This window comes from Oculina patagonica, chromosome 8 (assembly GCF_052425735.1).
Source record: "Oculina patagonica isolate OP01 chromosome 8, crgOcupat, whole genome shotgun sequence".
Classification (NCBI taxonomy): Eukaryota; Metazoa; Cnidaria; class Anthozoa; order Scleractinia; family Oculinidae; genus Oculina; species Oculina patagonica.
In genome coordinates, this window is record NC_135765.1 from 27,498,197 (window position 1) to 27,525,794 (window position 27,598).

Below are 27,598 nucleotides of genomic sequence, written 5' to 3' on the forward strand. Positions count from 1 at the left end.
CGGTTTACCAAAAATCCACAAGGCCGATATACCTTTAAGACCTATTGTATCATGTGTTAACACCTTTGAATATGATTTATCCGCCTACTTAGCTAACATCTTGTCTCCTTTAACAGGTAGCTCGGATTTCACGGTGACTAATTCAGCCCACTTCGTTTCCACCATCAGCAGTGAGACGATCCTAGACAACGAGATCATGGTGTCCTTCGACGTAGATTCACTGTTTACCAACGTTCCTATCGACGGCGCTGTACAAGCCGCGCTACGGAAACTAGAGAACGACCCCAGCCTTGTTGACCGCACAACGCTAACACCTGCTCAGATCACTGACCTTCTGACGTTCGTATTGAGATCCACATACTTTCAGTATAACGGATCGATCTACGAACAACGAGAAGGCGCAGCCATGGGAAGCCCGGTTTCCGCTGTTATTGCTAACCTCTACATGGAGAGCTTTGAGGAGCAGGCTATAACTTCATCATCCTACAAGCCTAAGATATGGAAACGCTACGTAGAAGACACCTTCACCATCTTGGATCGCGAAAACGTCGACAGCTTCTTACAACATCTTAACATCCAGCAGCCTTCCATCCGTTTCACCATGGACACAGAGACTGACAGCAAACTCAGCTTCCTTGACACCGCAGTTTCAAGAGAACCAGACGGCCGCCTCACCACCAGCGTATACAGGAAGCCTACGCACACTGATCAATACTTAGCGTATGATTCACATCACCCTCAATCAGTAAAACGCGGTATTGTTGTCTTTTCGAGCGTGCTAAACGCCTCGTAACAAAACCATCTGTTATCTCCAAGGAGAAAAAACATTTGTCATCTGTTCTTGTATCTAATGGTTATCCTTTTTCTTTCTTGCAGTAGATCACCAAGACCAGAATACCGAGCACCAATGCTGAACCCGCGACCGAGTTTAAATCCACTGCGGTTTTGCCCTACGTCAAAGGTCTTTCCGAACAACTTCGCTGCTGCCTACAACAACAAGGCGTGCGCGCTGCTTTCAAGTCGGCAACCACACTACGATCACACCTAGTATGGCCGAAAGACGCTGTTGATTCCACTAAGCAAGATGGCGTTGTTTACAGGATTCCCTGTGAATGTGGCAAAGTTTACATCGGTGAGACGGGAAGACCTGTGCAAGACAGGGTCAAAGAGCACGACCGGGACATCCCACTCGCCCGTACCCAGACCTCCGCCGTTGCAGAACACACCAACAACACCGGACACTACCCGCTTTGGAATGAGATAAAGTTTATTGATCGTGACCCACACTGGTACAAACGCAGGGTCAAAGAGGCAATTCACATAAGAATTCACCCTAATAATATCAACAGCGTTAATGGAATTGAAATTCCTGAAGCATGGATGCCCACGATCAAAAAACACAACAACAGAAGAACTGTACGACAGCGGACCGCTGAGGGAACAACAGGACACAGAAACAGCAAGGATCGAAATGCACCAATCACAGCTGTTGAAAAACCAACCAATCACAGCGCGGCAGCGTGCTTTATAAGTTCACGCACAACCAGTCGACCTTATCGCCTGATGAAGACTAGCAGTGTGCAGTCGAAACGTCGCGATCTCCATCACACGTGACTACGTCGTGAGACAAACGAAAAATACTCTATTATTGTACTCTACCACGATTAATAACCACAACATTTTTTTACGATTACAAAATATCTCATGTTCCCCCCAAAAATGTGCATGTTCCCTTGTTCTTTGAAACACCTGAAAGAGCGTCAGTTCTCACTTATGTGTATTATAAATAGGTTTTTTATTTATCAACAGTAACAAAACGGTGTAATATATGATTACTTTAAATGAACTCAACGTAAAGGTTCATGTTAAAATAGTAGAAATTTATAACAATGAAGTCACTTTTACAACAATTTAGAGTGATCGTAGCCATATAACTAATTCGTTGAAAGTCACTGCTGCAATGAATGGATACAAGAAGTCGAAAATTTTCATATATAATTGTGAACATGACCTCTAACTTGTTGTTATTGTATAATTAGAGTATTTATGTATTGAAACGTGACAAGCCCTTTACGCCAGCAAAGTTTCAGACAATACAATTTAACTTTACAATCTAACGCAAATGCACAAACACAACTGCTATCTTTCAATCAAACAGAACAAACCACCCATATTCTACTAATTATGGGCACTAAACGTCGACATCTTAAATTCACAAATTGATTTAAGCTTTATTCATCTGTCGGCTTTGCAATTGCGGCTTTATATTGACTTGTAGTTTCGCTTCGTCAGTTTTAGCATTTACATACAAGCAGCGTATCTTATTGTTTCTTAACAGATTTCACGACACTGCGATTTGGAAAAAAAAAACTTTTGTTGAAAGTGCAAAATTACAGGTTAAGTTTTCAAATCCGCATTAACAAAGCTTAGATAGAATTTAACTATGTAATTGAAAAGAATTGTAAAAAACCAAAACTTAAAACACGTTCTCGTTTGCTACAAAGCTCAGCATTATAATACACAGTTGTATGATTTGAGAAAACGAGCGTGAACACAGATTACTATTTAAAAGCAATCGTTACTACAAATGGCATTAAATTTTGCATCACTCATTTTCGTACAATTTTTTGTTGGTGTTTTACTTCAAATGAACGTTTTTTTTAATTGCAAAAATCACGTAAATAGGCAACAATAAGGTACTTTGCTACCGCTTTAAGTTTAACGTGATCATTTTAGAAAACACGTTTCTTTCAAATTATTTAAAAGTCAAATTCTCGTCAAATCGTGCAAAATAGGGTTGCCCTACCCCCTTTATAGAACGGAATTCAATACAAAAGCCATTAAGATATTACTGCATTTCACTACAATTAGAACCACCAAGCAAATCAATCTTTTCTCATACCATGTTTGTACATATGATACAGTATTCCACAAACGTTGTGACAAAATTCACCGCACATCCAACAGGTGTATTTCTCCCTGTCTTCCAAGGATATCTTCTTGCATCTGTGTCTCTTTAAACCACTGTCATCTTTGAAGCCTTTACTGCATTGGCTGTACTTGTGGGGCCGATCACTATGATATGATCTGTTATGACGCAACAAGCTTGAACGTTCAGTGAAACATTTGTCACAATGAGTGCATTTGAAGGGTTTCTCGCCACTGTGAGTTCTCAAGTGACGATGCAAATTTCCTGGCCGACTAAAACACTTGCCACAGTGAGTACAACTGAAGGGTTTCTCACCACTGTGAATCATAACATGTCGATGTAAATGCTTTGACTGTTTAAAGCACTTGCCGCATTGTCTACATTTGTAGGGTCTCTCATTACTGTGAATTCTGAGGTGGCTTTTCAAATTTTCTGCCTGATTAAAACACTTGGCACATTGAGTGCATTTAAACGGTTTTTCACCACTGTGAATTCTCAGATGTCTCCTTAAAGTTGACTGATTATAAAAACACTTTTTACAAACATTGCATTTTAATGCCTTGTCTTTATCCTTCCTTGCCATATTCACATCTGTTCTTGACTCCTGGCAACCTTTTCAAAATTAGAAAGCAATATTCTGTTAGTAAAAGTAGCAGTTCAAAAAATATATTAAAGGATTATTTGAGTGCACAATGTGTACTGTAAGGTTTACACTAGAAGTCAAAGAAACATGTTTGTTTGGCGTTTGGACAAAACATTGGCTGGTACAAAGTGTAGATCACAAGCAAAGGACATAAAAACAAGCTTGACATGTCTCCTAGCTCTAAATGCTATAGTCACAAACTGTTCTTGAAGGATAGAAGGCTATGTTTAGCTACTTTGTACATTAGTAGCATGGTAACATATGCTTTGTGACCTCTAAAATGTGACCTGTGTTTTATACAGGCCACAAAAATGTCAGCAATTGTACATGTTACCATAATGTTTTACTCTCAAGTGTTTTTTTGTATAAAAGAGGGATATTTCAGGCTGATAAAGGGCAAAGCCATTGTGTTGTTTCAGAAAATATTCACACCCTTTGTATAAACAGCAACCCCACCCTCCACCCTACTGAAAAATTCCACTTAAGGTTTATAGCCCTAACAAACCTTCACTTTCAGTTTTAGTTGTTTTATTGATGCATACAAACTTTCAAGTTAAATCAGTTTAACTCTTCTTTCACTACTCCTCATTAACATAGGCGTACGGGCACCTTCGGACCTGGGGGGGGGGGGGGGGGGGGCGGAGACCTTATTGCCCGAAAAAAAATTGGCATGGATTGAATAAAGAGGCCTATATAATATGCAAAACAAAACGTGCATTAAAATAGTTGTGAAAAAACCTTACCTGCTTGATTAATAATAATTTTACTCACTTTAAAGGAAACAATAGTTCTTTAATTGATTTCGTAGCATTGCCCGAAGGTGTCAATGCACTGAATCCTTTTTCTTCGGAAATATTTTATTTATTCACCCTAGTTCAGCGAAAATTAAAGTACTTTGGGCAAGCCAATTTACATTGTTTTCCCCCCACTTGAAAGTTACACAAAAGCGTGTAAAACCATAAGGGATGAATCGGTTGAAAGTTTTAAAACTTTCGGTTGAAAGTTTTAAGTTTTAAGTGATAAACTTAACATTTGAGAAAAGCATAAGCTCCATCACATTTGTAACAGCTTTGTTTCAAGGTCTTACACTGGGTCCACCGCGCGCAAACGCTCAAGCTATAGAAAAGCTGATCGCAACTGAATCAAACTGAGTGGTCACGCAGAATTTGCAAGGAAAATCGAACATGATTACAGCAATTTGCAAGAGGAAGGAAAGCAGGTGAATGAGAAATTTGGACTTTTGAACCACGAAGCTCGGTAGATTTCCAATACTTTTTCTGTTGATGTTTGTTTTGAACGTAATATTGACATTTGTCGGCTTATTTTCTATTTTTTCGCTAGGCTTGTTGCCCGAATTCCAATCATTTTGCCCGAAAAATTTTGGCACTGGGGGGGCTGCAGCCTCCCTCGTCCCCCCGCCTCGTATGCCTATGCTCATTAAAGTTCACCACGAAATTTTCTCCGATTCTGATTGGTTTAAATTGATCATGTGACGTGATAGTGTTCGTCCGCCGGAGGGCACTATCAGCCCTTATAGTTCACCACTAAATTTTCTCTGATTCTGATTGATTTAAATTGATTACGTGGCGCAATAGTGTTCATCCGCCGATGGGCACTATCAGTCCATTGTGCCCGCGGAAGAAAAATGCCCGGATCGATAGTGCCCACCTGTGACTTTTTTTTGTAAACAAGTGTGTCTGAAGTCTGAACATTAAATTTTCACGGGGCAACTATCAGCCGATAGTTCCTCGACAGAAACACTCTATTGTTTAAATAAGGACAATCAAATTGTGTTGGATTGCAAATCATTCTAATATTTCTTTCCATAAAATGTCTTAATTAGTGAAACACATCTCTGAATGTTAAAAAATTATACAAGTCAATTGTCCACTTTAAAAAGTGTAAATGAAAAAAAAAAATCATTGAATTTTGACAAGCTTACAGTAATTGGACGGACGAGGATAACAACAAAACAAGCACTGAAATATGTTACTGTAAGTACTGTAAAATCATTGTGATGAACGGCGATGTGAAGTTGATTGATAAAAACAAGATCCAGATATTGTTAATAGGATTTTTGTTTGGGTGTCTGCTTACTGGAGCTTCAAAACTTACGGAAATGTCCGTTTACGAGAATGTGAAAATGCAGAGTTTGAATGGAAGTTAAAATGGGGTTTCAAACAAGGGGGCCGTAAGTGGAACAGTATGCTAACAAGAGTGTCCGTTAAGAGAGCTTCAACTGTAATTCAAACTAAATTTTGTTTCTGAAAAATTAACCCCCCCCCCCCTAACTCGAATTCTGATTCTTGCAACGTGCCATGGTTACCCATTGATTAGAGCAATGAACAGATCACGTATTTGACAGCTATTTCCCACTCTTATCATAAGAACTATGTATGGCCATGTTTGAGTTTCTGACAAGATAAATTCAATTTGCACTGTACTGTATACTGAAGTGCTGAAAAATCAGTAAACTCTCAAGTCAGTACTGTATTAACTTGGCAAATTTAATATTCAATTGTCCCAGATAACTTGAAACTTAAACTAACTTGAACTTTTTTTTGTTTCCCTTCAGAGTTCGAGTTACCAGGGTTTTACTGCATGATCATATTAGAGTTTCTGACGAGATAAGTTTAATTTTCACTGTACTGTATACTGAAGTGCTGAAAAACCGATAAAATATCAATCATTAACTTGGCAAATAGAATATTCAATCCACCCTGTGAACTCAAAACCCTGTTAACTAGAACTGTTTTTTGTTTCCCTTCAGAGTTACTGGGGTTCTACTACATGATCACATTATATTAGAGTTTCTGACGAGATAAGTTTGATTTGTACTGTACTGTATACTGAAGTGCTGAAAAACTGATAAAATATCAATCATTAACTTGGCAACTCGAACTGTTTTTCGTTTCCCTTCAGAGTTTGAGCTATCAGGATTTTACTGTATGTTATAATGAAATATTTGGACTTGACGAACATATTCTAGGAGATCACAATGTCCCATTAGGCCCCTTCCAGCAGGCGCTGACTATGGGTGAAAAATAAGTATTATGCTCCTTGTGAAGAATTCGATCTACATCCATAATCCCGTAGTCCCGCCATGTTGTAAAGTATAATTTTCAATATGGCGGGAGTTTGTAAGCCAAAGAAACCGATTGCTACAAAAATGACAATCACGTCTATACTTATTAAATAAAAAGGCATTTTTTGAGCCAAAATAATAACCTAACATGCCATGTGGACATTAATAAAAGGCTCCGGCTGAACAAACCCGAGTTGATCGACTATCAAATCTCAGCAAATCTTGGAACACAGCACATTACAGCCATTAAACGGTTCTTGTGCACTGTAATCATCAATATTTGTTGATATGTCAAAAGTTTAGAGTACGCATTGCATGCCTACATGTACGTCATTCAACCGTGATACTGTGCGGTCGTAGTTGGACCATGTGCTCGGATGTAAAATGGCGAATCTTGTCCATTAAACCGTTGTTGTTGAGTTTATTCTTCGCCTCTTAATTGTCCGCCCACGAACCAAATCAACATGGTGGCAGCTTCGGGATTCAATTAAGCGAATGGCGACGTCAGAATCCGGCCAGTTCAGAATTCCACCCCCGTTAGAGGTGAATTCGGGAAACGTATCCGAGAATTACAAACGATGGAAGAGGCAAATGGAGGTTTATTTGGCCGCTTCTGGGGCATCCGCGAAGGATGAGAAGATACAAACTGCAATCATTTTAAATTGTGCAGGCCCCCAAGTATTAGAGGTTTATGATAACATCGTGTGGGAGAATGCCGAGGATAAACACAAGCCCGCTAAAGTGCTGGAAGCCCTAGAGAATTACTGTAATCCGAGAGACAATGAAGTCCTCGAATCACATAGATTTTGGAACACTCCATACCAAGAGCCATTTGACAAATTCCTTACCGAACTGAAGACAAGAGCGGCGTCCTGCAACTTTCAAGAGAAGGATAGGATGATGAGAGACAAGATTGTGTTTACTGTGACTGGAAAACTTCAAGAGTTACTTCTTAGGGTGGATTCTTTGACCCTCGAGAAAGCTGTAAAAGTTTGTAGAGCTTATGAACAATCCAGCAGGCAAGTCAAAGAGTTTAGAGACAACTCCAATCCTTCGAGCGTGGCAACGAAAGTGAACAGAGTATCTCAGAAACCTTTTCCAAGAGTCCCTCACAGTAAGAAATCTGAAGGTGGACACAGACATGCAAAGAAGGACAATGAAGGTATGAAAGTTAACTGTCATTTCTGTGGTTTCGAGCATGAAAGAAAGAAAGAGAAATGTCCTGCATGGGGAAAGACATGTGACAAGTGTAAAGGTCGAAATCATTTTAAGTCCAAGTGCAAGAAAGTACATGCAGTTTCACAGTCCCAAGGTGATAATTTTGATTATGATGATCAGTGGCTCATGGCTGTAAGCCATAAAGAAGAGAGCGTCAGTGCTACGTTAACTGTTAATGAACATGATGTTAAATTTCAACTGAACAGTGCCGCTGACGTCAACACTATTTGTCAGAAGCATGTAAAGAAACACCAAATGTTTACGACAACGGTTCGTCTGAATATGTGGAACAAAACTAACATGAATCCCCTAGGGGAAACAGTTCTTAAGGTCGTGAATCCCCGCACTAGTGCAGAGTCTGAAGTAAAGTTCATTGTGGTACCAAATGGTTTTACTAACCTGCTTGGTCTCAAAACCATTCAGGAACTTGGTTTTATAACCATAAATGAGGAATGTTTCATTTCTCAGATTAAGACCCCTCAACTCGGTGATCTGGGAGAAGCCACTCTTAGGATCGATGAAAATGCCCAACCGAAAGTGCTTCCGTGTAGGAAAATTCCCCTTGCGATTGAAAATGCTGTGAAGGAGGAATTGGATCGACTGGTAGAAAAGAATGTGCTCGTTCCCGTGACTGAACCAGCTGAGTGGGTCAGTCAAATGGCTGTTGTTCACAAGCCCAGTGACAAATTACGCATATGCATTGACCCGCAACCTTTAAATGCAGCACTCAAGCGTGAACATTACAAACTGCCAGTACTTGATGATGTACTTCCCAAACTCAAGGATGCCAAAGTTTTCAGTAAGCTTGATGTGCGAGAAGCTTATTGGCATGTCAGACTAGACGAAGAGTCCAGCAACCTGACCACAATGATCACCCCTTTTGGTCGGTATCGGTGGAAGAGACTTCCGTTTGGACTCAAGGTATCAAGCGAGATCTTCCAGCGCAAGCTTGATGAAGCTTTGGGAGGTCTAGAAGGTGTGTTTAGTGTCGTTGATGATGTAGTCATAGCTGGGTGTGGCCAAACAGTGGAGGAAGCTCAAATTGACAACCAGCGGAAACTGACTGAGACCATGAAGAGGTGTGCTGAGAAGAACATTGTCCTAAATGAAGACAAACAGCAGACCGGCTTAACCGAAATTACTTTCCATGGCCACAAAATCACAAAGGATGGTGTGAAAGTTGATGAAGCCAAAGTGCAAGCGATCCGGGATATGCCAGCCCCTACTGATGTAGCAGGTGTGAAACGTCTCTGTGGCATGGCGCAGTACATGTCTAGGTTCCTGCCTGATCTTGCGGAAACGCTTGAACCAATCCGTGCTCTAACACGGAAGGACACTCCATTCGTGTGGTCCACAGAATGTGACAGTGCTTTTGACAGGCTTAAGAGAAACCTTTCAGAATCACCATGCCTGGCCTATTTTGATGCTTCGAAGGAAGTTGTAATTCAAGTGGATAGTAGCAAACATGGCATTGGTGCTGTCCTGCTTCAAGAAGGTCGTCCCATAGAGTATGCGTCGCGAGCGCTGACACCATCTGAGAGAAATTGGGCGCAGATTGAAAAGGAAGCCTTATCTGTTCTGTATGGCCTGGAAAGATTTGACCAGTACACTTATGGCAGACCCGTAAAAGTAGAGAATGATCACAAACCTCTCGCTGCCATATTACGAAAGCCTTTGAGCCAAGCACCTAAGCGTCTTCAGGACATTATGATGCGGTATCACAGGTACGATGTCAATTTCGTATTCGTTAAGGGTACTGACTTACTCATTGCTGATACACTGAGTAGAGCTCACCCAGATGATAGTGATGGTGGAAATGACCAGAGTGATCGCGCTCGAATCATGAATGTCAATGTGTTTGGTGACATCCCAGACAAGCGACTTGATGAGATACGTGAAGCCATTTCATGTGATACAAGTCTGCAAACTGTGATGAAATTAGTGCTAGAAGGGTGGCCAGCAGACAAGCGTGGAACTCCTGTGTGTGCACTACCGTACTTTGATGTACGTGACTGTTTAAGTGTTGTGGATGGAATTCTGGTGAAAGGAGAAGCAGTTGTAATCCCCATGGCTCTGAGACCTTCAATCAAGAGAAGACTGCACAGCGCCCACCTAGGTTGTGACAGTATGTTGCGTCGAGCCAGAGGAACAGTGTATTGGCCCAACATGGCCAGTGACATTAAGCAAATAGCTGATATGTGTGAAACTTGCCAGCAAATGAAGCCGCAGAACTTGCGAGAACCTCCAAAGCAGCACAGTGATGGTGACGAACCATGGCAGAAGATTGGTCTTGACTTATTTGAAATTGCAGGAAAGCATTATTTGGCAGTGGTAGATTACTACTCCAACTTCATTGAGATTGATTTGCTTACAACAATGACGAGTGCGCGTGTTTTAATATTGCTCAAGAAGCATTGTGCCCGTTATGGCATACCGAGAATGATTGTGTCTGACGGAGGTCCACACTTTACCTCTCAGGAATTTAGTTCATTTGTGGAGAACTGGGGCATAGCTCATGTTACCTCATCACCAATGCATCAGAGAGCCAATGGCAAAGCAGAATCAGCCGTTAAGATCATGAAATCTCTTCTCCGGAAAACTCACAAGGAAGGAGGTGACCCTTATGAAGCAATATTGGAGCAAAGAAACACTCCCCGTCAAGACACCGGTCGTAGTCCAGCAGAAATGATGTTTAACAGAAGAACACGTAGTTTCCTGCCTAGTATGAGCAGTAGCCCAAAGGACACCTTTGTAAGAGAGAAGCGTGAAGCGCGCAAGCGCAGCGTTAAGAAATCTCATGACCGAAAGTCCCGAAAACTCTCAGAAATAGATGTTGGACAATCAGTGTTCTTTCAACACACTGAAGGACAAAACTGGAAGTTAGGCAAAGTTACTGACATTCTGGGCCCTAACACCTATCAAGTCAGTGGTCCTGATGGCGGAATGTACAGAAGAAATCGTGTGCATGTGAGACCAACCAAGGTCACACCAAAGGCTCGCGACCTGTCCCCTGTTGTTCTGCGTCGTATTCCTGATGTGACACCAGTGACACTACCAGAGGAAACTCTGCGAATGAGTGACCCACCCATGGATCCTCCAGTAGTGACCAGCCAGTCGTGTGGTGTCGAGAAGATTGCACCTACTAACAGTCCTGGACGGTCACTAAGTGCAAACCGACCAAGGCGCGAAATCAGACCGCCAATCCGTTTCAAGGATTACGTGAACAAGTAGAGACCATAAGTCATTGACACTGTTTTATACTGACATTGTTTTATTTGAACAGTGGACATAGCCTGTCAATCAGACTTCTGAGTGTTAATTTTATAGTGTTATAAGAAAGTCTTTTAAGACGTGATTTTTCTAAGTCGTTCAAATTTACAAGTTTTCCTAAAGAAGGAGGGATGTTGATATGTCAAAAGTTTAGAGTACGCATTGCATGCCTACATGTACGTCATTCAACCGTGATACTGTGCGGTCGTAGTTGGACCATGTGCTCGGATGTAAAATGGCGAATCTTGTCCATTAAACCGTTGTTGTTGAGTTTATTCTTCGCCTCTTAATTGTCCGCCCACGAACCAAATCAACAATATTTATAAGTATTATGAGTTTGATTACGTACCTTATTAAGTCCTTTGGGTAAAAATGCAGGCAACGATAGCGGACAAATCAACAAAATCAACACGCGTACGAAACAACCAACATCGAACCAAAACGAAACCACTGCAAGTCAAACTGATCACGTGATTACCTTGCCGGGGTAGGGAGCGTCAACAATGCAAAGAGAATCTCCTTTCATTCTATTTCTAACTATTCCTGCCTTTGAGGATTTTTTTTTAAACTGCACTGTACTTTCTATTAAAAATAATGTATACGAGACTGAATCAATCAGACAACGAGCGTCTCCTTCGAGTTTCGAGAGCCTCGCGTCTTCTGCGTGATTCTCGCGCGGTTTTTACGTCTCGCCTCGTGAACATTTTTTGGAAGCAGAGAAATGGGCCACGGTGTCTTTTATATACTCCCTTTGCGTTGTTTTCGGCTATTGCTGTCTCTTTATTTTGCAAAGCTTGAGCCATTTCCGTTTCTTTACTCAATAACAATTACATGTATAAAAAGTTTATTTTAAAACATTTCTGGGATTTCCGTCTCCACGCACTTTGAAGCTTGAGGCCCTTAACTAGCAACATTGACTAACACACTTGGACAGTACTGAAAATGAACTTTCTAAACTATTCTTCAGGGAAAACCTCAGTTTTAACTTCAAGACAATCTGACTTCTTCTTTTAAAATTTTCCCCCCGAAAATTCACTGTGCAATGGTTTTCATAGTCCAGTTCCTGAACTCTCTCTTCAGCGCGCCCTTTATAGGGGTTAGGGCGCGCGGAGGAGAGAGTTCAGAGACTGGACTATGGTTTTAACCGTAACCAGATTTATCCGATGGTCCGAGGTTCAGTCTCCTCTCCCCAGGTAACCTCTGACTTTCTAAAAGATCAGGTTATTCTCAACATTGTGTTTTTGTTATTTAAATTATCTTTTTGTAAAACCACTCAATGCAAAACCTATGGAACTTACAGTCAATGTAAAAATTTAATAACAACTCTCATTCTCACTAGCCTTGACGTCCGGCTGAAAATGCAAAATTCTGACGTATAAGGAGGGGGGGGCGAGGTGGATGCCACACCCCATAAGGTTTTCTCCAAAGTTTGAAAAAAGGATTTACTCTACAATACTGAAACTTTCAGTAGCTGTTCATTCATCCTTTGCAGAAATTTTGATATGTCAACGATGTGTCCATGATATTTGCCGTTGCCATGGAAACGTCATTAATACAAGCAGGTCTTACCAAAAATCGTCATTTTTTACATTTTTTATTTATTCCAGTTTTTGAAACAGAATAGCCTGCGAATACAGCCGCCTCTCATTCGCGTCCCGCAACGAAGAGCGAAACACGAAGAGAGACGTCTGCGATTCACGGCCAGAAATTCCATACTGATGACGTTAACCACTAATTAGATTTCCCACACCACACGCAGTTGGTCTTGCATAATTATAGTTTTTGTTTTCAGCCGCACATTACTTGCTTGATCACAAACACTTTCAAGGCAGTCAAGGACACATTTAGGGGTCATTTACACCGGACAACTTCATCGCGAAAATTAGAAATCCCTATACGAGTTGCACATTAGTAAAATTTGGAAAAATAAGCTGCGAAATCACTAGATGACATTGTTTTGGAACTTGAGCGCAACTCTCGGAGGTGTTGGGCCGTAAATACCGATACCGCAACGATCATAACAATTCTTCTGAGTTAGTTTCTTCTTTCCCCGCTGTTTGTCAAATTAAAATTCTGTTTTTCTGTAGCATTTATTCTTTGGTTGTGGATGGTTCAGGTCGTTCAGGTTATCTGTATTTCACATTTTTGTTGCTTGTTTGTTTTGCCGGCTGCCTTTATGTCAACAATAAAAGTTAGGTGACAAAATTGATCTATTTTTAACGGCCGCTGTGCGCGTCCTTTCTGTAGATCTTTGAGGTCGTTCTTTTTGTTTCCCAATTACATATGAATTATAGATATTATAGAAATTCTAAGGTATAGCTTCGGTGTAGTTTCACGATCCTTCCTCCGGTCAACTTTTAGTCCGCAATAACATCCGGTTTTTTACCGTTCGTGTAATGAAGTGTTATATTTCGCATGCATTATGTAAATTAACTAGCTGACCAATCAGCGCTCCTGTCCGGATTCTGGACAGATTTACGTCATCAGTATGGAATTTCTGGCCGTGAATCGCAGACGTCTCTCTTCGCGTTTCGCTCTTCGTTGCGGGACGCGAATGAGAGGCGGCTGTATTCGCAGGCTAGAAACAGAAGTGCAATATTTGTTTATTTTTACATTTCATAAGCATTCTAGTCCAGTTCCTGAACTCTCTCTTTCGCGCACCATTATAGGGATTGAACCCAGGCGCGAGAAGAGAGAGTCCAGGACAACTTGCATGCGCATGCTCAGAACGAACCAATCAGAAGGGAGGAGTGTGGCGTCACTTGCTTAGGACGCGTGCGCCAGGTTAAAAATGCTCGCTCAAATGACGAATTCCACTACGCGACCAAGCGCGCGAATAAATGCAAGAAAAAATTCTTTTCTAAATTGCATCAAAAACCAATTCAATAAACAGCTACAAAATACTGCGAATAGTAAACGGATAGCGAATTGTGTTTTGGGCGATAGCTTTTAGTACACCGGTGACCCTGCTTTAGTACAAGGTCGCGTAGGTGAACTCGTCATCTCTGCGCGCGCGTTTTCAAAAGGGCTGCCAAATATGGTTTTTCCCCCAATTTTGGGGGGAAAACTAGCGCATGCGCATGCAAGTTATCCTGGACTCTCTCTCTTCGCGCGCCTGGGTTCAACCCCTATATAGGGCGCGCGGAAGAGAGAGTTCAGGGACCGGACAATAAGCATGCTGGCTTGATTTTGCATCAATTTTCCTTATTTTGTGACTTGCTAAGAAAATGTTTAAATCCAAGATGGCGGATCCAGGATGGCGGCTCTAATGACGTCACGTGACGTCACAATCAATTAAAATTATGTCATATTGTAAAGCAATCGACGGGCTTTCTTCTCAATGTAAAATAATTTACGCTTTAATACAACGGAAACTCCGGCCATCCATCCCCTCGCCCCTTGAACGATGGTGGGGGTATGAGTTTGCTTGTACATGTACTGTTGGTCAGTCTCTCATAAAGGTGAAAGCTCTGTTAAGGCCGATTTACACGGTACGATTTTGTCGCATGCGGCATGCTTGCGACATGCTTACGACAGGCTTACGACACGAATTGTGTCGTGTAAATCAAACCTACAACTTCCAAGTCATGTCGTTGGACTGTCGAAAGCATGTCGCATGCGACAAAATCGTACCGTGTAAATCGGCCTTTAGAAAATTCTATAAAGTCAAGAACTCTTTTAGGTCAAAGAACAAAGCACAAAATACGATTTTCAAATCAATGCCGACGCTTGGGTCCAACCCGATAGATATAAAAAAAATTGCTGTTAAATTACCACATGATTTTGTGTCGTTCTCCACACGTGGAAAGGCAGCGAATCAATTATTAGAAGATGGTTGTTATTTAAGCTCTTGGGCAAAAAAGTTATGCTGATGAACATTCATGCGGCACGCAATGCGTGCATACGGATGATGACGTCATGGTGTCAGTCAAGGGAAATGAGAACTGAATTGGGTTTCGTCAAAATGTAGACTTGCTCCAAGTCGCTCGTTAGATTCGCAGGATACCGCTGGATACGGAAAAGGAGGGCGCGCGCGGGCATGAAAAACAAAATGGCGGAGGATCGTGGCGGAACAAGCGACTTGTCTCACCTGCAGCGCGCCAATTCTGAAATGTGGCGTCACCGGTGGATTTTTCCACCGGTGAAGCCGTCGATATTATGTCAATCATATAGCTGCGCGCGTTTTTACTGAACGCGCTCTGCTCGCCAACTTAGCGCGCTGTACTCGCGTGACAAGCTTGCGTTTAACTTTTAACCTCTTGAGCAGAGCCTCTTGAGCAGACTTGTTTCCATCTCACATCGGCAGTTAAACCAGTTTTGGAACAAACGTTAAAAATGTCTTCTTTTGTGCCTGTCCCTTTTAAATCTTGCAGAAATAAGAGAGCCATAACTTTAAAGGGCCTTGAGCATTATTTTCCCACAAAAAAGGGAAGAAAATCGCAATTTTAACACACGCCACAGCATGCGTCAGCTGTACACGGCGCACGAAACTGACGTCGACACGATAAAAGAAACCAACTCAATGCACACGAAATGATGCAATATTTTCGCGGCAAAAAAACGTCAGCCAGAATCGATTTCCTGCAAGTGACACAAGTCGCTCGTTCCGAGCCATTCCTCGACAAGTGTCATTTGTTTTCCTTCGCGCGCGCGTTCACACAAATGAATCCCGCGTGATCTCTCGCGCGAGATTTCAAAGGCGATTTTACTCAAGTGATCTTTCGCGCTTGATTTTGAAGCGATTATATTTAAGTAACTATAGGTACAAAGAAAAAACCGAGCGACGTGGGGCAAGTCTAGTCAAAATGTTGAGTGTGTAATCAAATTGAGCATTATTTTGACGTTAAATTCTAAATTGTAGAAAGAGCCCGCATGCTGTTTTGAAACTCTATTGAGCCAGGTGAAGCAATTACTGTTTAGTATCACAATACTAGTATAGACTACGATCAGCCTCTCTTATTTGTCCGTCGAGAGTGACGCAAAAAACACGCGAGTGAAAAATGGCCGCGCGAAACCTTTTTTATTGCGCGTCTATCTCCGAGATTTCGCGCCCCCATTATTCCACTCGCGCGTTTATCCGCTTCCTGTTCAACGGACTTAGATCAAAGACAGGCTGCTTGTAGGTAAGTACCAGTAGGTCGACATTAAAAGGAGCTTATGGCAAACTTAAACTAAAAGAGCATTCAGTACACAAAGTTTGATTTATTCCGTTTGTATCCCATGTTCCCAAAAAGTTAATGTCCATGTTCGCTTGTTCCGTGAAACACCTGGGGAGCCTAAGTTCTCACTAATGTATATTAGAAGACTGGTTCATTTCTAAACAGTAACAAAACGGTTTAATATATTTTTTAACATAACAAAAGCGAAACTATTACAAAATGATCTTAATGTAACGGTTCATGTTAAAAAGTAGAAATTAAAACCAAGGTCTCCCACACTTACAACTTTACAGTGTGATGTAAACGAGATAAATAAGTCGTTGAAAGTCACTGATACAATGAATGCATACAAGAATTCATAATCATATAAAATTGTAAACATGAACTCTCATTTGTGGTTTTATATATCATTGGAATGTTAACGTCCTTATAACATTAACGGACTAGGCATTTACGCCAGCAAGGTTTTAGATAAACAATGTAACTTATAAATATTATCTAACGCAACTGTACAAACACAACTCTTTTTAGAAGCACTAAACGTCCAAATCCTGAATACGAAATTGATTGAAGCTTCATGTTATGTCCCTTCTTTAAACCATTTACCTACAATCAGTATACCTTATTGTCACCTTTATTCGTGAGAACTTAATTTGGCGTAAATTGACCAGTCAAATTTCGCGAGACCTACGATTTCACAGAAACCTTCTATTGAAAGGAACACAATTTTTGCAAATTTTTCCAGATCAGCGGATCCTCATTAACAAATTAAAGGGGTAGTCTTAGAAACGACAGTGCAGATTTTTAACATTTGTTTTCAAAGGAACCATAGCGAAAAAACATATTCTCGCTTACTACAAAGCTCGATGTTATACTACACATACGGAGAAGGAAAGCGTGAACACGGATAACCATGTACACTGAAGGGCGTGAAATTTTGCGTCACTTATTTTCGTGGAATTTTTTTTGCAGGCGGTTTTCTTTAAATTGTGAAAGTCACGAGATTGGTAACAATAGGGCACTCTTCTAAGGCTTTTAAGCACATTAATAAAGAGAAATAGTTACGAAGCCCGGCAAAGTTGTTTGTTATAGGTTTTTGTTCGCAATTTTGTGATTTGACAGTGCACAAAAATTGACAAAATACAATAGGCGGTGACCTGTGTTCATGCAACAACCAATAAATACACTACAATAACGTAACTTGTGCATAGTTTTTGAGCGAAAAACAAAAGATGTGCACTGTCATGGACCTTCTAGCCTAAATCTTGGTCTCTTTGTTTGCTTATTTGACCATTACCGGTACCTATGTTTCAAATTGAAAAAAGGGAATCAGGTACCAATTCCGTTTGTTCAAATTATTTCAAAGTTCAATTCTTAAAAAACGAGCAAAATATGGTTTCCATACCTCCTTTATAGAACACAATTCAAAACATACATGTAGCTCATAAAGACATTATTGCATTTTACCTCAATATCAACTTGGTCACTAAGAACCACCCAACTAATTATCTTTTCGCATACCATGTTTGTACATATGATACAGTATTCCACAAACGTTGTGACAAAATTCACCGCACATCCAACAGGTGTATTTCTCCCTGTCTTCCAAGGATATCTTCTTGCATCTGTGTCTTTTTAAACCACTGTCATCTTTGAATCCTTTACTGCATTGGCTGCACTTGTGGAGCAAATCACTATGAAATGATCTGTTATGACGTGACAGACTTGAACACTGAGTGAAGCATTTGTCACATTGAGTGCATTTAAAGGGTTTCTCGCCACTGTGAATTGTCAAATGACGATGTAAATCTCCTGACTGAGTAAAGCCTCTGCCACACTGGGTACATTTGAATGGTTTCTCACCAGTATGAACTCTCAAGTGACGATGCAAATTTCCTGCCCAACCAAAGCACTTCCCACACTGAGTACATTTGTGGGGTTTTTCACCACTGTGAATCTTTAGGTGTTCATGCAAAACCTGTGGCTGTTTAAAGCACTTACCACAGTGAGTACACTTGTAGGGTCTCTCATCACTGTGAATGTTTAGGTGTGTTTCCAAAGTTTCTGCCCGATTGAAACACTTGGCACATTGAGTGCATTTAAACGGCTTTTCACCACTGTGAGTTTTCAGGTGTTGACGCAAACCTGATGACTGTTTAAAGCCTTTGCCACAGTGAGTACATTTGTAGGCTTTTTCACTACTGTGAATCTCCAGGTGTCGATGCAAAACCACGGACTGTTTAAAGCATTTGTCGCACTGATTACATTTGTAGGGTCTCTCATTAATGTGAATTTGGAGATGTCTTTTCCAATTCCCTGCCACATTAAAACGCTTGTCACATTGAGTGCATTTAAACGGTTTTTCACCACTGTGAATCATCAGATGTCTCCTTATATCTGATTGGCGATTAAAACATTTCTTACAAACATTGCACCTCAATGCCTTGTCTTTATTCCTTCTTGCCATAGTTACACCTGTTCTTGACTCCTGGCAATCTTTTGAAAATTAGAAAGTAAAATTCTGAAGTAGCAGTTCAAAGTGTAAAAGGATTTATTTGAGGGCATAATAAATTATGTACTGTAAGGATTACACTAGAAGTCAAAGAAATATGGTTGCTTGCTGTTTGGACAAAACATTGGCTAGTAAAAAGTGCAGGTTACAAAGCACAGGTCACTGTGAAAGCACCATCCCAAACACTAAATACTATCCCAAACTGTTTTTGCTAATGTTCAGGGCCAAGCGACTCTGTTTAGCCAGTTCGTATATTAGTTTCATGGTGATCAACCTATGCTTGTTACCCATGTTTTATACAGGCCACCAACATCAGCAATTGCACCAAATGCTTTTCTTTTAGCAGTGTTTTTATAGAAAGTGGGACAATTTCAACGAATAACTTTATCAGGAAATTCAACAATTCAAAGCCCACTTTCATCCTGCATGCTTTTAAGAGCTTTCACTGTCTAATGTGTGCCCTAATTGAAACAAAATTAGTCGTGTGTAACTTAGTTGGGGGAAGCATGAATTTAAACAAATCTTTTTGTAGCAAAAGATAGTCTAAATCCACAGCCTAGCAGATATTTTTCAAGATTCCACAAAGAAAACTGGAGTCAGGTTCAAAAGGAAACTTTAAGGGCCGATTATTTAAACGAAGCCTAGGTTAGCCGTTGTTTAAGGCTAAATCGAAGTTTAGACGAGGACTCCATAAACCATGGCTAACCGGAGTCTAAATTGCATTATTTGAACGCCAATGAGCCGCAGTTTACAAAGACAACATTTAGACACCGTCTAACAAGTGTAGCTAGTGTTTTGAGATCATGCATGTGTGCTACTCCCACAGGAATGCTATTGTCTTGCTGTTGTTTTCTTTTAATAAAAGGACTGCATACATAATGCAGTATAGAGCTGTGCGGAAATATTTTCAAACAATTTTACCTGTGGTTGTAAAGGAAATGAAAAAATGGAATCAAATATCACTTTAAACCAGCTGAGAGGTTCAGAAAGTTTTTCATGCGAGTTGCTTGGAGGTGAATAGCAAAGGATATCTTAAGTTTGAGTAGCCAATCAATGCACACCAACAATGTTTTCCATTTTTTTAGTATATACTAATATGTCCTATTTTGGTTGCAGTTCTATTAAAATTTACAATATAGCCACTGTATAACACACAAAGGAATTCTAGTGGGAGTACATTTTTTTATAGAAAATAGCTTAAAACTAAAGAAGCTAAGTATCCTGCCCAGGGGGGGTACTTGCAGTATTCATGACGGGGGGGTCCGACGGAGCTTCATATTGCGAACCCAAAAAAATACATGAGCCTGAAATTTTACACCCAAAAAAATACCTGGGAACAAAATTTTCTACCCCAAAAAATACAAAACCTAGCACCTCGATACTGATTTATTCAATCAAACAGACTTTAAGTCCTAAAAAAATAAATGACAGATCTCTTGACCCAAAAAAATACCGAGGGTGTAAATTTTCAACCCAAAAAAAAAACGTCAGACCTCCCCGTCAATTGTATACTGCAAGTACCCCCCTGGGGTATCCTGGCTGTGTAAATTGTTTGTTGAATTTCAAACAACTACTTTACTTCATTCTCTTGTTTTGTTGTTTCAATGATTTTTTTATACAACACGGTTTCATCAGTAACGTTTTGCTTGTTTAAATGAAAGTGAGACAGTGTCAAAGAAGGCAACAGATGAAGAATGAATCGTTGAAATTTATTTCTCTTCTCTAGAGTGGTGCCCATCACCATTTTGACGTGAACCATCAGGGCTCGACAAAACCCCTGCCCGGTCGTCCGGGACGAGTAAATGTTCCTGCTGGACAAGTGACTTTTCATACTCTCTTGCCCGAGGGGCAAAGGCCATGGCAAACCATCATCATGAATTTTAAATAAGTTTGAGAACCTGGGCAAGGGGGTAAAGTATCCGGGCAAGCAAAATTTGAGTTACTTGCCCCATGGGCAAGCTGGAATTCAAGTTTTTTTCGAGCCCTGAGTCCATTATTACAAAATTAACTGGAAATTACTGTATTAAGCAAAACAAGCCAGGCTTTAGAAAAGCTTACTGGTAAGAAAAAGTTTTTTTAGCCACAAATAGAAGACAGGACACCTCACTTTGGTTCTTTTGAAATCAAAATTAGTGGCAAATTTGAAATATGTACAGTAAAAGGTGCACATAAAAATTCTGAGTAAGTTAAATTTGAATGTGTATATGGAAATCCAACTAGCTAGGTTTGCCATCTTTGTCAGCATTTCAGAATTCCTTTATAGTCGAAGGGAGGACTATGAATTTGAAATGTAAGTGAAATGGTATCTTTCCTTATTTGCGAAGAAGTCACCAAGGATAAGAATAAATTAAACCTTCACATTAGAGCGGTTTTCACTTGAGCGTCGAAAGTAAATTGCGTTTGCTTTGGTTTCGCATTACTACGCTTAGTGATTGGCTTAAAAATCTCGCGCCACTTTCTCAGCCAATCAGAACTAAAATCAGAACCAATCGTGACTAGCTCTCGCACGTTTTCCCACGCTTCGTGCCGGCTACATGTATTTGCTTCGAGTTTTGATTGGTTCACTGGATTGTCTGTGTCCTTTGTGATTGGCCAGAGTAATTACTTTGGTTTTGGTTTTACGACACTCAATTGAAAACTGCTCTACCAGTGTTGTGTGTATTTGTAATTGCCACAATAAGTGGTGGTGAGTCTTGTCTTATTAAAGTTTTGTGCTCTTGGATGAACATTTTTTATGCCATATCAAAAATGGTTTTCATTTGTCCTATAAGAAAAAATGCACTTTAGAAGACTAGAAAAGCAGCTGAATGCCCTCGCCTAGTGGCTCTGGCATCCACTAGCAGCTTTTTCTTATAGAACATGGAAAACTGTCTTCTGATTGGTAAATGGATAAAACTCTCATGAAATTTTTGGACTTAGGTAACAAATTCTAGAAGATAACAATGTCCCATTTGTCCCCTTCCAGCAAATAGCCAACTTTGGGTGAAAAGTAAGTAATAGCTCACTATATGCTACTCGTGAAGAATTCAGATCCATATCCTTAATCTAGTAGTCCCGCCATGTTGTCAAGTTGTACCTATTTTCAAGATGGCGGGAGTTTTCATGGGTAATTACTAATAGTATTAAAGTCGAAGAAACTGATTGCTACGAAAATGACAGTCAAACCCAACAATTAAAGCGGAAAAGGCATATTGTGAACCATAAAATAACTTAGCATGTCACGAGGACATTAATAAAAGGCTCAGCAGCATAAAACAAACCCGAGTTGATCGACCATCAAATCTCAGCAAATCTTGGAACACAGCACATTACAGCCAACTGAACTTGAAACGGTTCTTGTGCACTGTGATCATCAATATTTATAAGTATTATGAGTTTGATTACGTACCTTATTAAGTCCTTTGGGTAAAAATGCAGGCGACGATAGCGAACAAATCAACAAAATCAACACGCGTACGAAACAACCAACATCGAACCAAAACGAAACCCCCGGGGGGGGGGGGGTACTCCATATAACGGCCTATACGGGGAGGCTCCGCCCGAAAGGGGTACCTTTTTCAGGCTTCAGGTATATAAAAGGGTAGGTATTTCACGAGTTTAAGTATATGAAAGGGTATGGAAATCTGTCATTTGGCTATTTAAAAGGGCATTAAATTAAAATATTTCGAACAGACGCAATTTATGGCTGTATTATTTTAATTTATTAAGCGTTACATAAAAATGACAAGAAAACGTGCTATTTTAAGTCCACGCCATGTCTCTTAGGTATATGAAAGGGGTACCTTTTTTCAGTTGAGGGTATACGAAAGGGGTACAATTTCGGTCAAAAATGGTATATAAAAGGGTAAGGGGTTAGAACTTGGGGCGGAGCCTCCCCGTATAAAACTTTTTGGAGTACCCCCCCCCCCCCCGGGAGGAAACCACTGCAAGACAAACTGATCACGTGATCTCCTTGCCGGGGTAGGGAGCGTCAACAAGACCAAGAAAATCTCCCTTTGATTTGTTTCTTGCTATTCCTGCCCTTGAGGAGGTTTTTAACTGTTCTGTACTTTCTATTTAAAATAATGTACACGAGACTGAATCAATTAGTTATTTGTTATCGACCAAGCAGCTTTTCCTGGGCAACGAGCTCCTCCCGCGAGTTTCACGAGTGTCGCGTCTTCTGCTAGCCTCCCACGCAGTCGTTCTTAGGGGCGTAGTGAAACAAGATCGCCCCAAAGAACGACTGCGTGGGAGGCTAGTCTTCTGCGTGATTCTCGCGCGGTTTTTACGTCTCGCCACGTGAAAGGTTTTGGAAGCAGAGAAATGGGTCATGGTGTCTTTTATATACTCTCTTCTCGTTCTTATCGGCTATCGAAGTCTCTTCTTTTTTCGACGTTTTTGCTTGTTTACAAGCTAAAATGGTAGAATAGGGGTTAGTGGACAAGATTTGGAACCACATATTTGTAAACTCTCAAGGGACTTTTTTAATTTCTCAAGGGACTGTTTTAATTTCTCAAGGGATTACTTTCCGCTGTGGGTGATCACTTGCCATCTCGTGGAAAAAACGTGACTTGTCACATTTACAAACGTTATATAACAATTTTAAAAGTGACATGTCAGCTTTCTTATCTCAACGCACGTGTGTCTGAAAGGCAATCTATAAAAAGCGTCGCACAAACAATGGATTGCGTAACTAAAACACGAATAAATAATCACTAGCACTTACATCGTTTAAAAATTACAAACGTCAAAAATAAACCATACCAAAAAACTCGCTCTTTTCAAAGATTTTATTGAAGTTAAAACAAATGCAAGAGATGGGGGCTTCTTTTAGCTTAGGAGCGGTTAATTATTTGTGACGTTGTCGATGTTTCCGGTAGAGACAAAAATCAAAATAGAACGTGTCTGGTTTCAATTGCTCGTTCTTGAGAACGGCGTTAGCGACTGCTTGCCAATTTTTCGAGGCGATATTCTGCGCGAGAAGGATTTTTTCACTTACATCTGGTGTTCGAACATTTGTTTTTCCACTGGGCCACAAGATCCTACTCTGGGACTGTGAACTGCATCTTCGGAACTTGGCCGTTGGCTGTCAGAAGAAACGTTCTGTAATTTCGACTATTTTGCTTGTTTACAAGCAAATAGGAGATTAGGAGTGATGTGGGCAAAATTTGGAACATTCTTGTCTACTCTCAAGGGACTTTTTTAATTTCTCAAGGGACTGTTTTAATTTCTCAAGGGAGTTCTTTCCGCTTAGTGGGCGATGAAAGGGTCTCTTATTATTATTGCGTCAACACTTTCGATCTCGTGTTAAAGACGTGACTTGTCACATATTCCGGTGTAGGTGATGAAAGGGTTTGTCATTAGTATTGCGTCAACACTTGCGGGTTCAAATTGCGGCCTCGTGAAAAAGCATTAAAAACGCTAACAAAATTACAGAATTCAGACTACTACAGAGAACCTTGAAAGAAACTTTGTTTAGAATTTATTTTTAGTTTGGATGAAGTCAAGAAATGTGTTGACAAGGGGCAGAGTATCGAAATTTTTCGCACCGTGCTGTACTGCACGGCAGAAATAATTATCCACATGTTCATGTTGAAAGCGAAGTTTTAATTTGAGCAGCCGGCTTTTGAAGTCAATTGTACACTAAATGGATTTACCGATCGTTCAAAAAATTACAGAGAACCTTGAAAGAAACTTTGTTTAGAATTTATTTTTAGTTTGTATGAAGTCAAGAAATGTGTTGACAAGCGGCAGAGTATCGAAATTTTTCGCACCGTGCTGTACTGCACGGCAGAAATAATTATCCACATGTTCATGTTGAAAGCGAAGTTTTAATTTGAGCAGCCGGCTTTTGAAGTCAATTGTACACTAAATGGATTTACCGATCGTTCAAAAAATTACATCCAAGTTCAAAGCAATAACAGTACATTACCAAAAAATTACAGAGAACCTTGAAAGAAACTTTGTTTAGAATTTATTTTTAGTTTGGATGAAGTCAAGAAATGTGTTGACAAGCGGCAGAGTATCGAAATATTTCGCACCGTGCTGTACTGCACGGCAGAAATAATTATCCACATGTTCATGTTGAAAGCGAAGTTTTAATTTGAGCAGCCGGCTTCTGAAGTCAATTGTACACTAAATGGATTTACCGATCGTTCAAAAAATTACATCCAAGTTCAAAGCAATAACAGTACATTACCATTTCGTTCTCAAAAGACTTGAGAAGCCGCAATTGGTCCTTGTTTAACTCCGTGATTTGAATTCAAAACGCATTTGTAAGCACTATTACACCATATCTTCGCGGCGGTGAAAGGAAAGATAAATCCTTCATCAACAAGGTTTCAGCACTCTGTACTCCATGGTTTTCCGTTTTAAGGCCACTTTAAAATTCTATAGTGTTTCTCCTTTCCGTTTTAAGTCCCAAATATGTTTTTTTTTTCTTGTTCAGAATCAAAACAAGGCCTTGGAAGTTTGTAAATACGATTTCCTTGTACGATTTCAATGCACGGAATAATACGAAAAACCTTCTTCTAGGACCCCAAGAGTTCTCTAAAAATATGCGCAGAAAACAGATTTTGATTGGTTTATTTGCCGTTATTATCTATAGAACAATAGAAGAACCAAAAAAACTCCAGGGAGGGTGGGAAAGGGCATATCCGCTGTAGGTGATGAAAGGGTCTCTCATTAGTATTGCTTCAAAATTATCCACATGTTCATGTTGAAAGCGAAGTTTTAATTTTAGCAGCCAGCTTGAAGTCAATTGTACACTAAATGGATTTACCGATCGTTCAAAAAATTACATCCAAGTTCAAAGCAATAACAGTACATTACCATTTCGTTTTTAAAAGATTTGATAAGCTGCATTTAGTCAGTGTTTTGAATTCAAAACGCATTTGTAAGCACCATTACAGCATGGCGGCGGTGGAAGGAAAGATAAATTAATCCTTCATCAACAATGTTTTAGCACTCTGTAGTCCATGGTTTTCCGTTTTAAGGCCACTTTAAAATTCTATATTTCTCCTTATCGTTTTAATGCATCAGTCAATTGAAACCCCGGCCCCCCGACCCCCGGGACTTACCGGGGAATTTAACATGTACCAAGTGTTAAAACTCGGCTTATTTCCCCGCCCTAGGGGCCAAAACGTCTGTTAAAAGCCCCGCGTAGCGGGGGCATCCGAATCGACTTTCAGGAAAAAACCGGACAAAAATCTTGATTTCGTTGCAGAAGTTGAAAAATCTATTTCTTTCATTTATTGTCCATATATAGTTATGAGGTAGGAAAGAAACCTGATGTAGTTTGTTTCCGCCAAAAACCTAAAATCGTTTTTCGTGGTCAGAGACACAAATTTGTCAAATTTCAACCCCGAAATTAGCCATTATGAACACACCTACCGGAAGACCCATAATATCGGGGTGTGATTGCCCTACAAAACGTATTTTAGCTTTGTTGACCATCTACTTCAGCCGATAGCACAGCGACAAGCATTGAGAAGATTACACTGCCATGCCTCAACAGCCTAAAAAAGCCTTCCTTGTGTCATTACCCATTAACACTATATGCGAAGCATACGAAGAATTTCATCAAGGAAACCCTTCCGTACCTAACAGGTTTTTAAGAGAGATTCTCAGTGTGATCTTTCAAGAAAACTCGTTCCAATTCAGTGGAAAAGATTATCTTTAAGCACATCAAACAGCCATGGGCACAAAAATCGCTGCAGCTTCTGCTGCATGTCATCCTCATGGCCAAAATAGAAATCGAAATACATGTACTCAGACAAGCAGCAATAAGCCAATCATTTGGAGACGATTTATTGATGACGTCTTTTCAACTGATGTGGGACACAAGAAGAGACAAAATAGAAGAATTTCTTCTAAAAGTAAACAGCTTTCACCCTACGATATAATTCACGGCTGAAATCTCAGAAACACAAACTACTTTCTTGGAGACGATAGTGTACAAAGGTGTCAGATTCCAAGTACAAGGAGTCTATTTTTATCGTGCAAACACATTAATTACAAACCCAGGCGTCACGAAAGGCTTAATCAAGGGAGAAGCGTGGAGACTTCTTAGAACAGATTCCTTAGGGCCTGATTACATGAGCCGGGCTGGCCCGGTTAGCCGGGCTGGCTCGGTTTGCCGAGATGACTTTCAGCCCGGTATTACATGAGCCCGGTTAGCCGGGCTGGCCCGGTTTGCCGAGATGACTTTCAGCCCGGTTTCAGCACGAATGATCAGAGCACGAATGATCTTGATCACCTTTTTCCGGCAATTTGGTGGTTAAATGTTTTGCACTTATGCAGCTGGATGGGTTACTTTACCTCTACATCCTTTTTAGAAGGAGTAGCATTGATTTTTTCGTCGGATATTGTGCTCGGAAGAGAAATTCAATGCTGGCCCGCTTAGCCGGGCTGGCCCGGTGAACGCGATTACATGGAAAATTTTCAGCCCGGCTAGCCGAGATCCCGGCATCGCGATACCGGGATCTCGGCTAACCGGGCTGGCCCGGTTGTCATGTAATCGCGAAGTTGATTTTTGTTGCGTTTAACAGACGTGCCGAGATCTCGGCAAACCGAGCCAGCCCGGCTAACCGGGCCAGCCCGGCTCATGTAATCAGGCCCTTAGAACGAACATTTTGAGAAAAAAAAAAAAAAAAACATTTAAAAACATGTTAAATCCCGGCCGTCGTCCCCGCTTCAGGTGCTCGCGTGCTGTTAAATCACCGCTCCACGGCCCCGGTCTACTGACATTTTGTTAAAACCACCGCCCACCAGGGCCAATGCGCCGTTAAAAGTGCATTAA

General features: G+C 40.6%; 4 protein-coding genes across 4 annotated transcripts in view; all 4 read right to left on the bottom strand.

The window, feature by feature from the left end:
• The window catches only part of LOC144663772 (uncharacterized), a 31,002-nt gene extending 19,361 nt beyond the window's left edge, over positions 1-11,641 (bottom strand). The window contains exons 1-2 of the mRNA XM_078524839.1: positions 11,495-11,641; positions 2,853-3,541 (exon numbers count right to left, since the gene is read on the bottom strand). Of these exons, the coding sequence (XP_078380965.1) occupies positions 2,886-3,512 (627 nt within the window). The 5' untranslated portion in view covers positions 3,513-3,541; positions 11,495-11,641 and the 3' untranslated portion in view covers positions 2,853-2,885. The remainder of the gene's footprint in view (positions 1-2,852; positions 3,542-11,494) is intronic.
• Positions 1-16,402, bottom strand: part of LOC144663763 (uncharacterized) — a 190,850-nt gene extending 174,448 nt beyond the window's left edge. Inside the window, exon 1 of the mRNA XM_078524822.1 lies at positions 16,390-16,402. The gene's annotated coding sequence lies outside the window, so the exon portion shown is untranslated. The remainder of the gene's footprint in view (positions 1-16,389) is intronic.
• LOC144663750 (uncharacterized) overlaps positions 1-22,278 on the bottom strand; it is a 41,606-nt gene extending 19,328 nt beyond the window's left edge. Inside the window, exons 1-3 of the mRNA XM_078524805.1 lie at positions 22,205-22,278; positions 18,036-18,800; positions 17,799-17,954 (exon numbers count right to left, since the gene is read on the bottom strand). Coding sequence (XP_078380931.1) covers positions 17,806-17,954; positions 18,036-18,771 — 885 coding nt within the window. The 5' untranslated portion in view covers positions 18,772-18,800; positions 22,205-22,278 and the 3' untranslated portion in view covers positions 17,799-17,805. The remainder of the gene's footprint in view (positions 1-17,798; positions 17,955-18,035; positions 18,801-22,204) is intronic.
• LOC144663749 (uncharacterized) overlaps positions 1-27,598 on the bottom strand; it is a 125,189-nt gene that overhangs the window by 36,123 nt on the left and 61,468 nt on the right. The window lies entirely within an intron of this gene.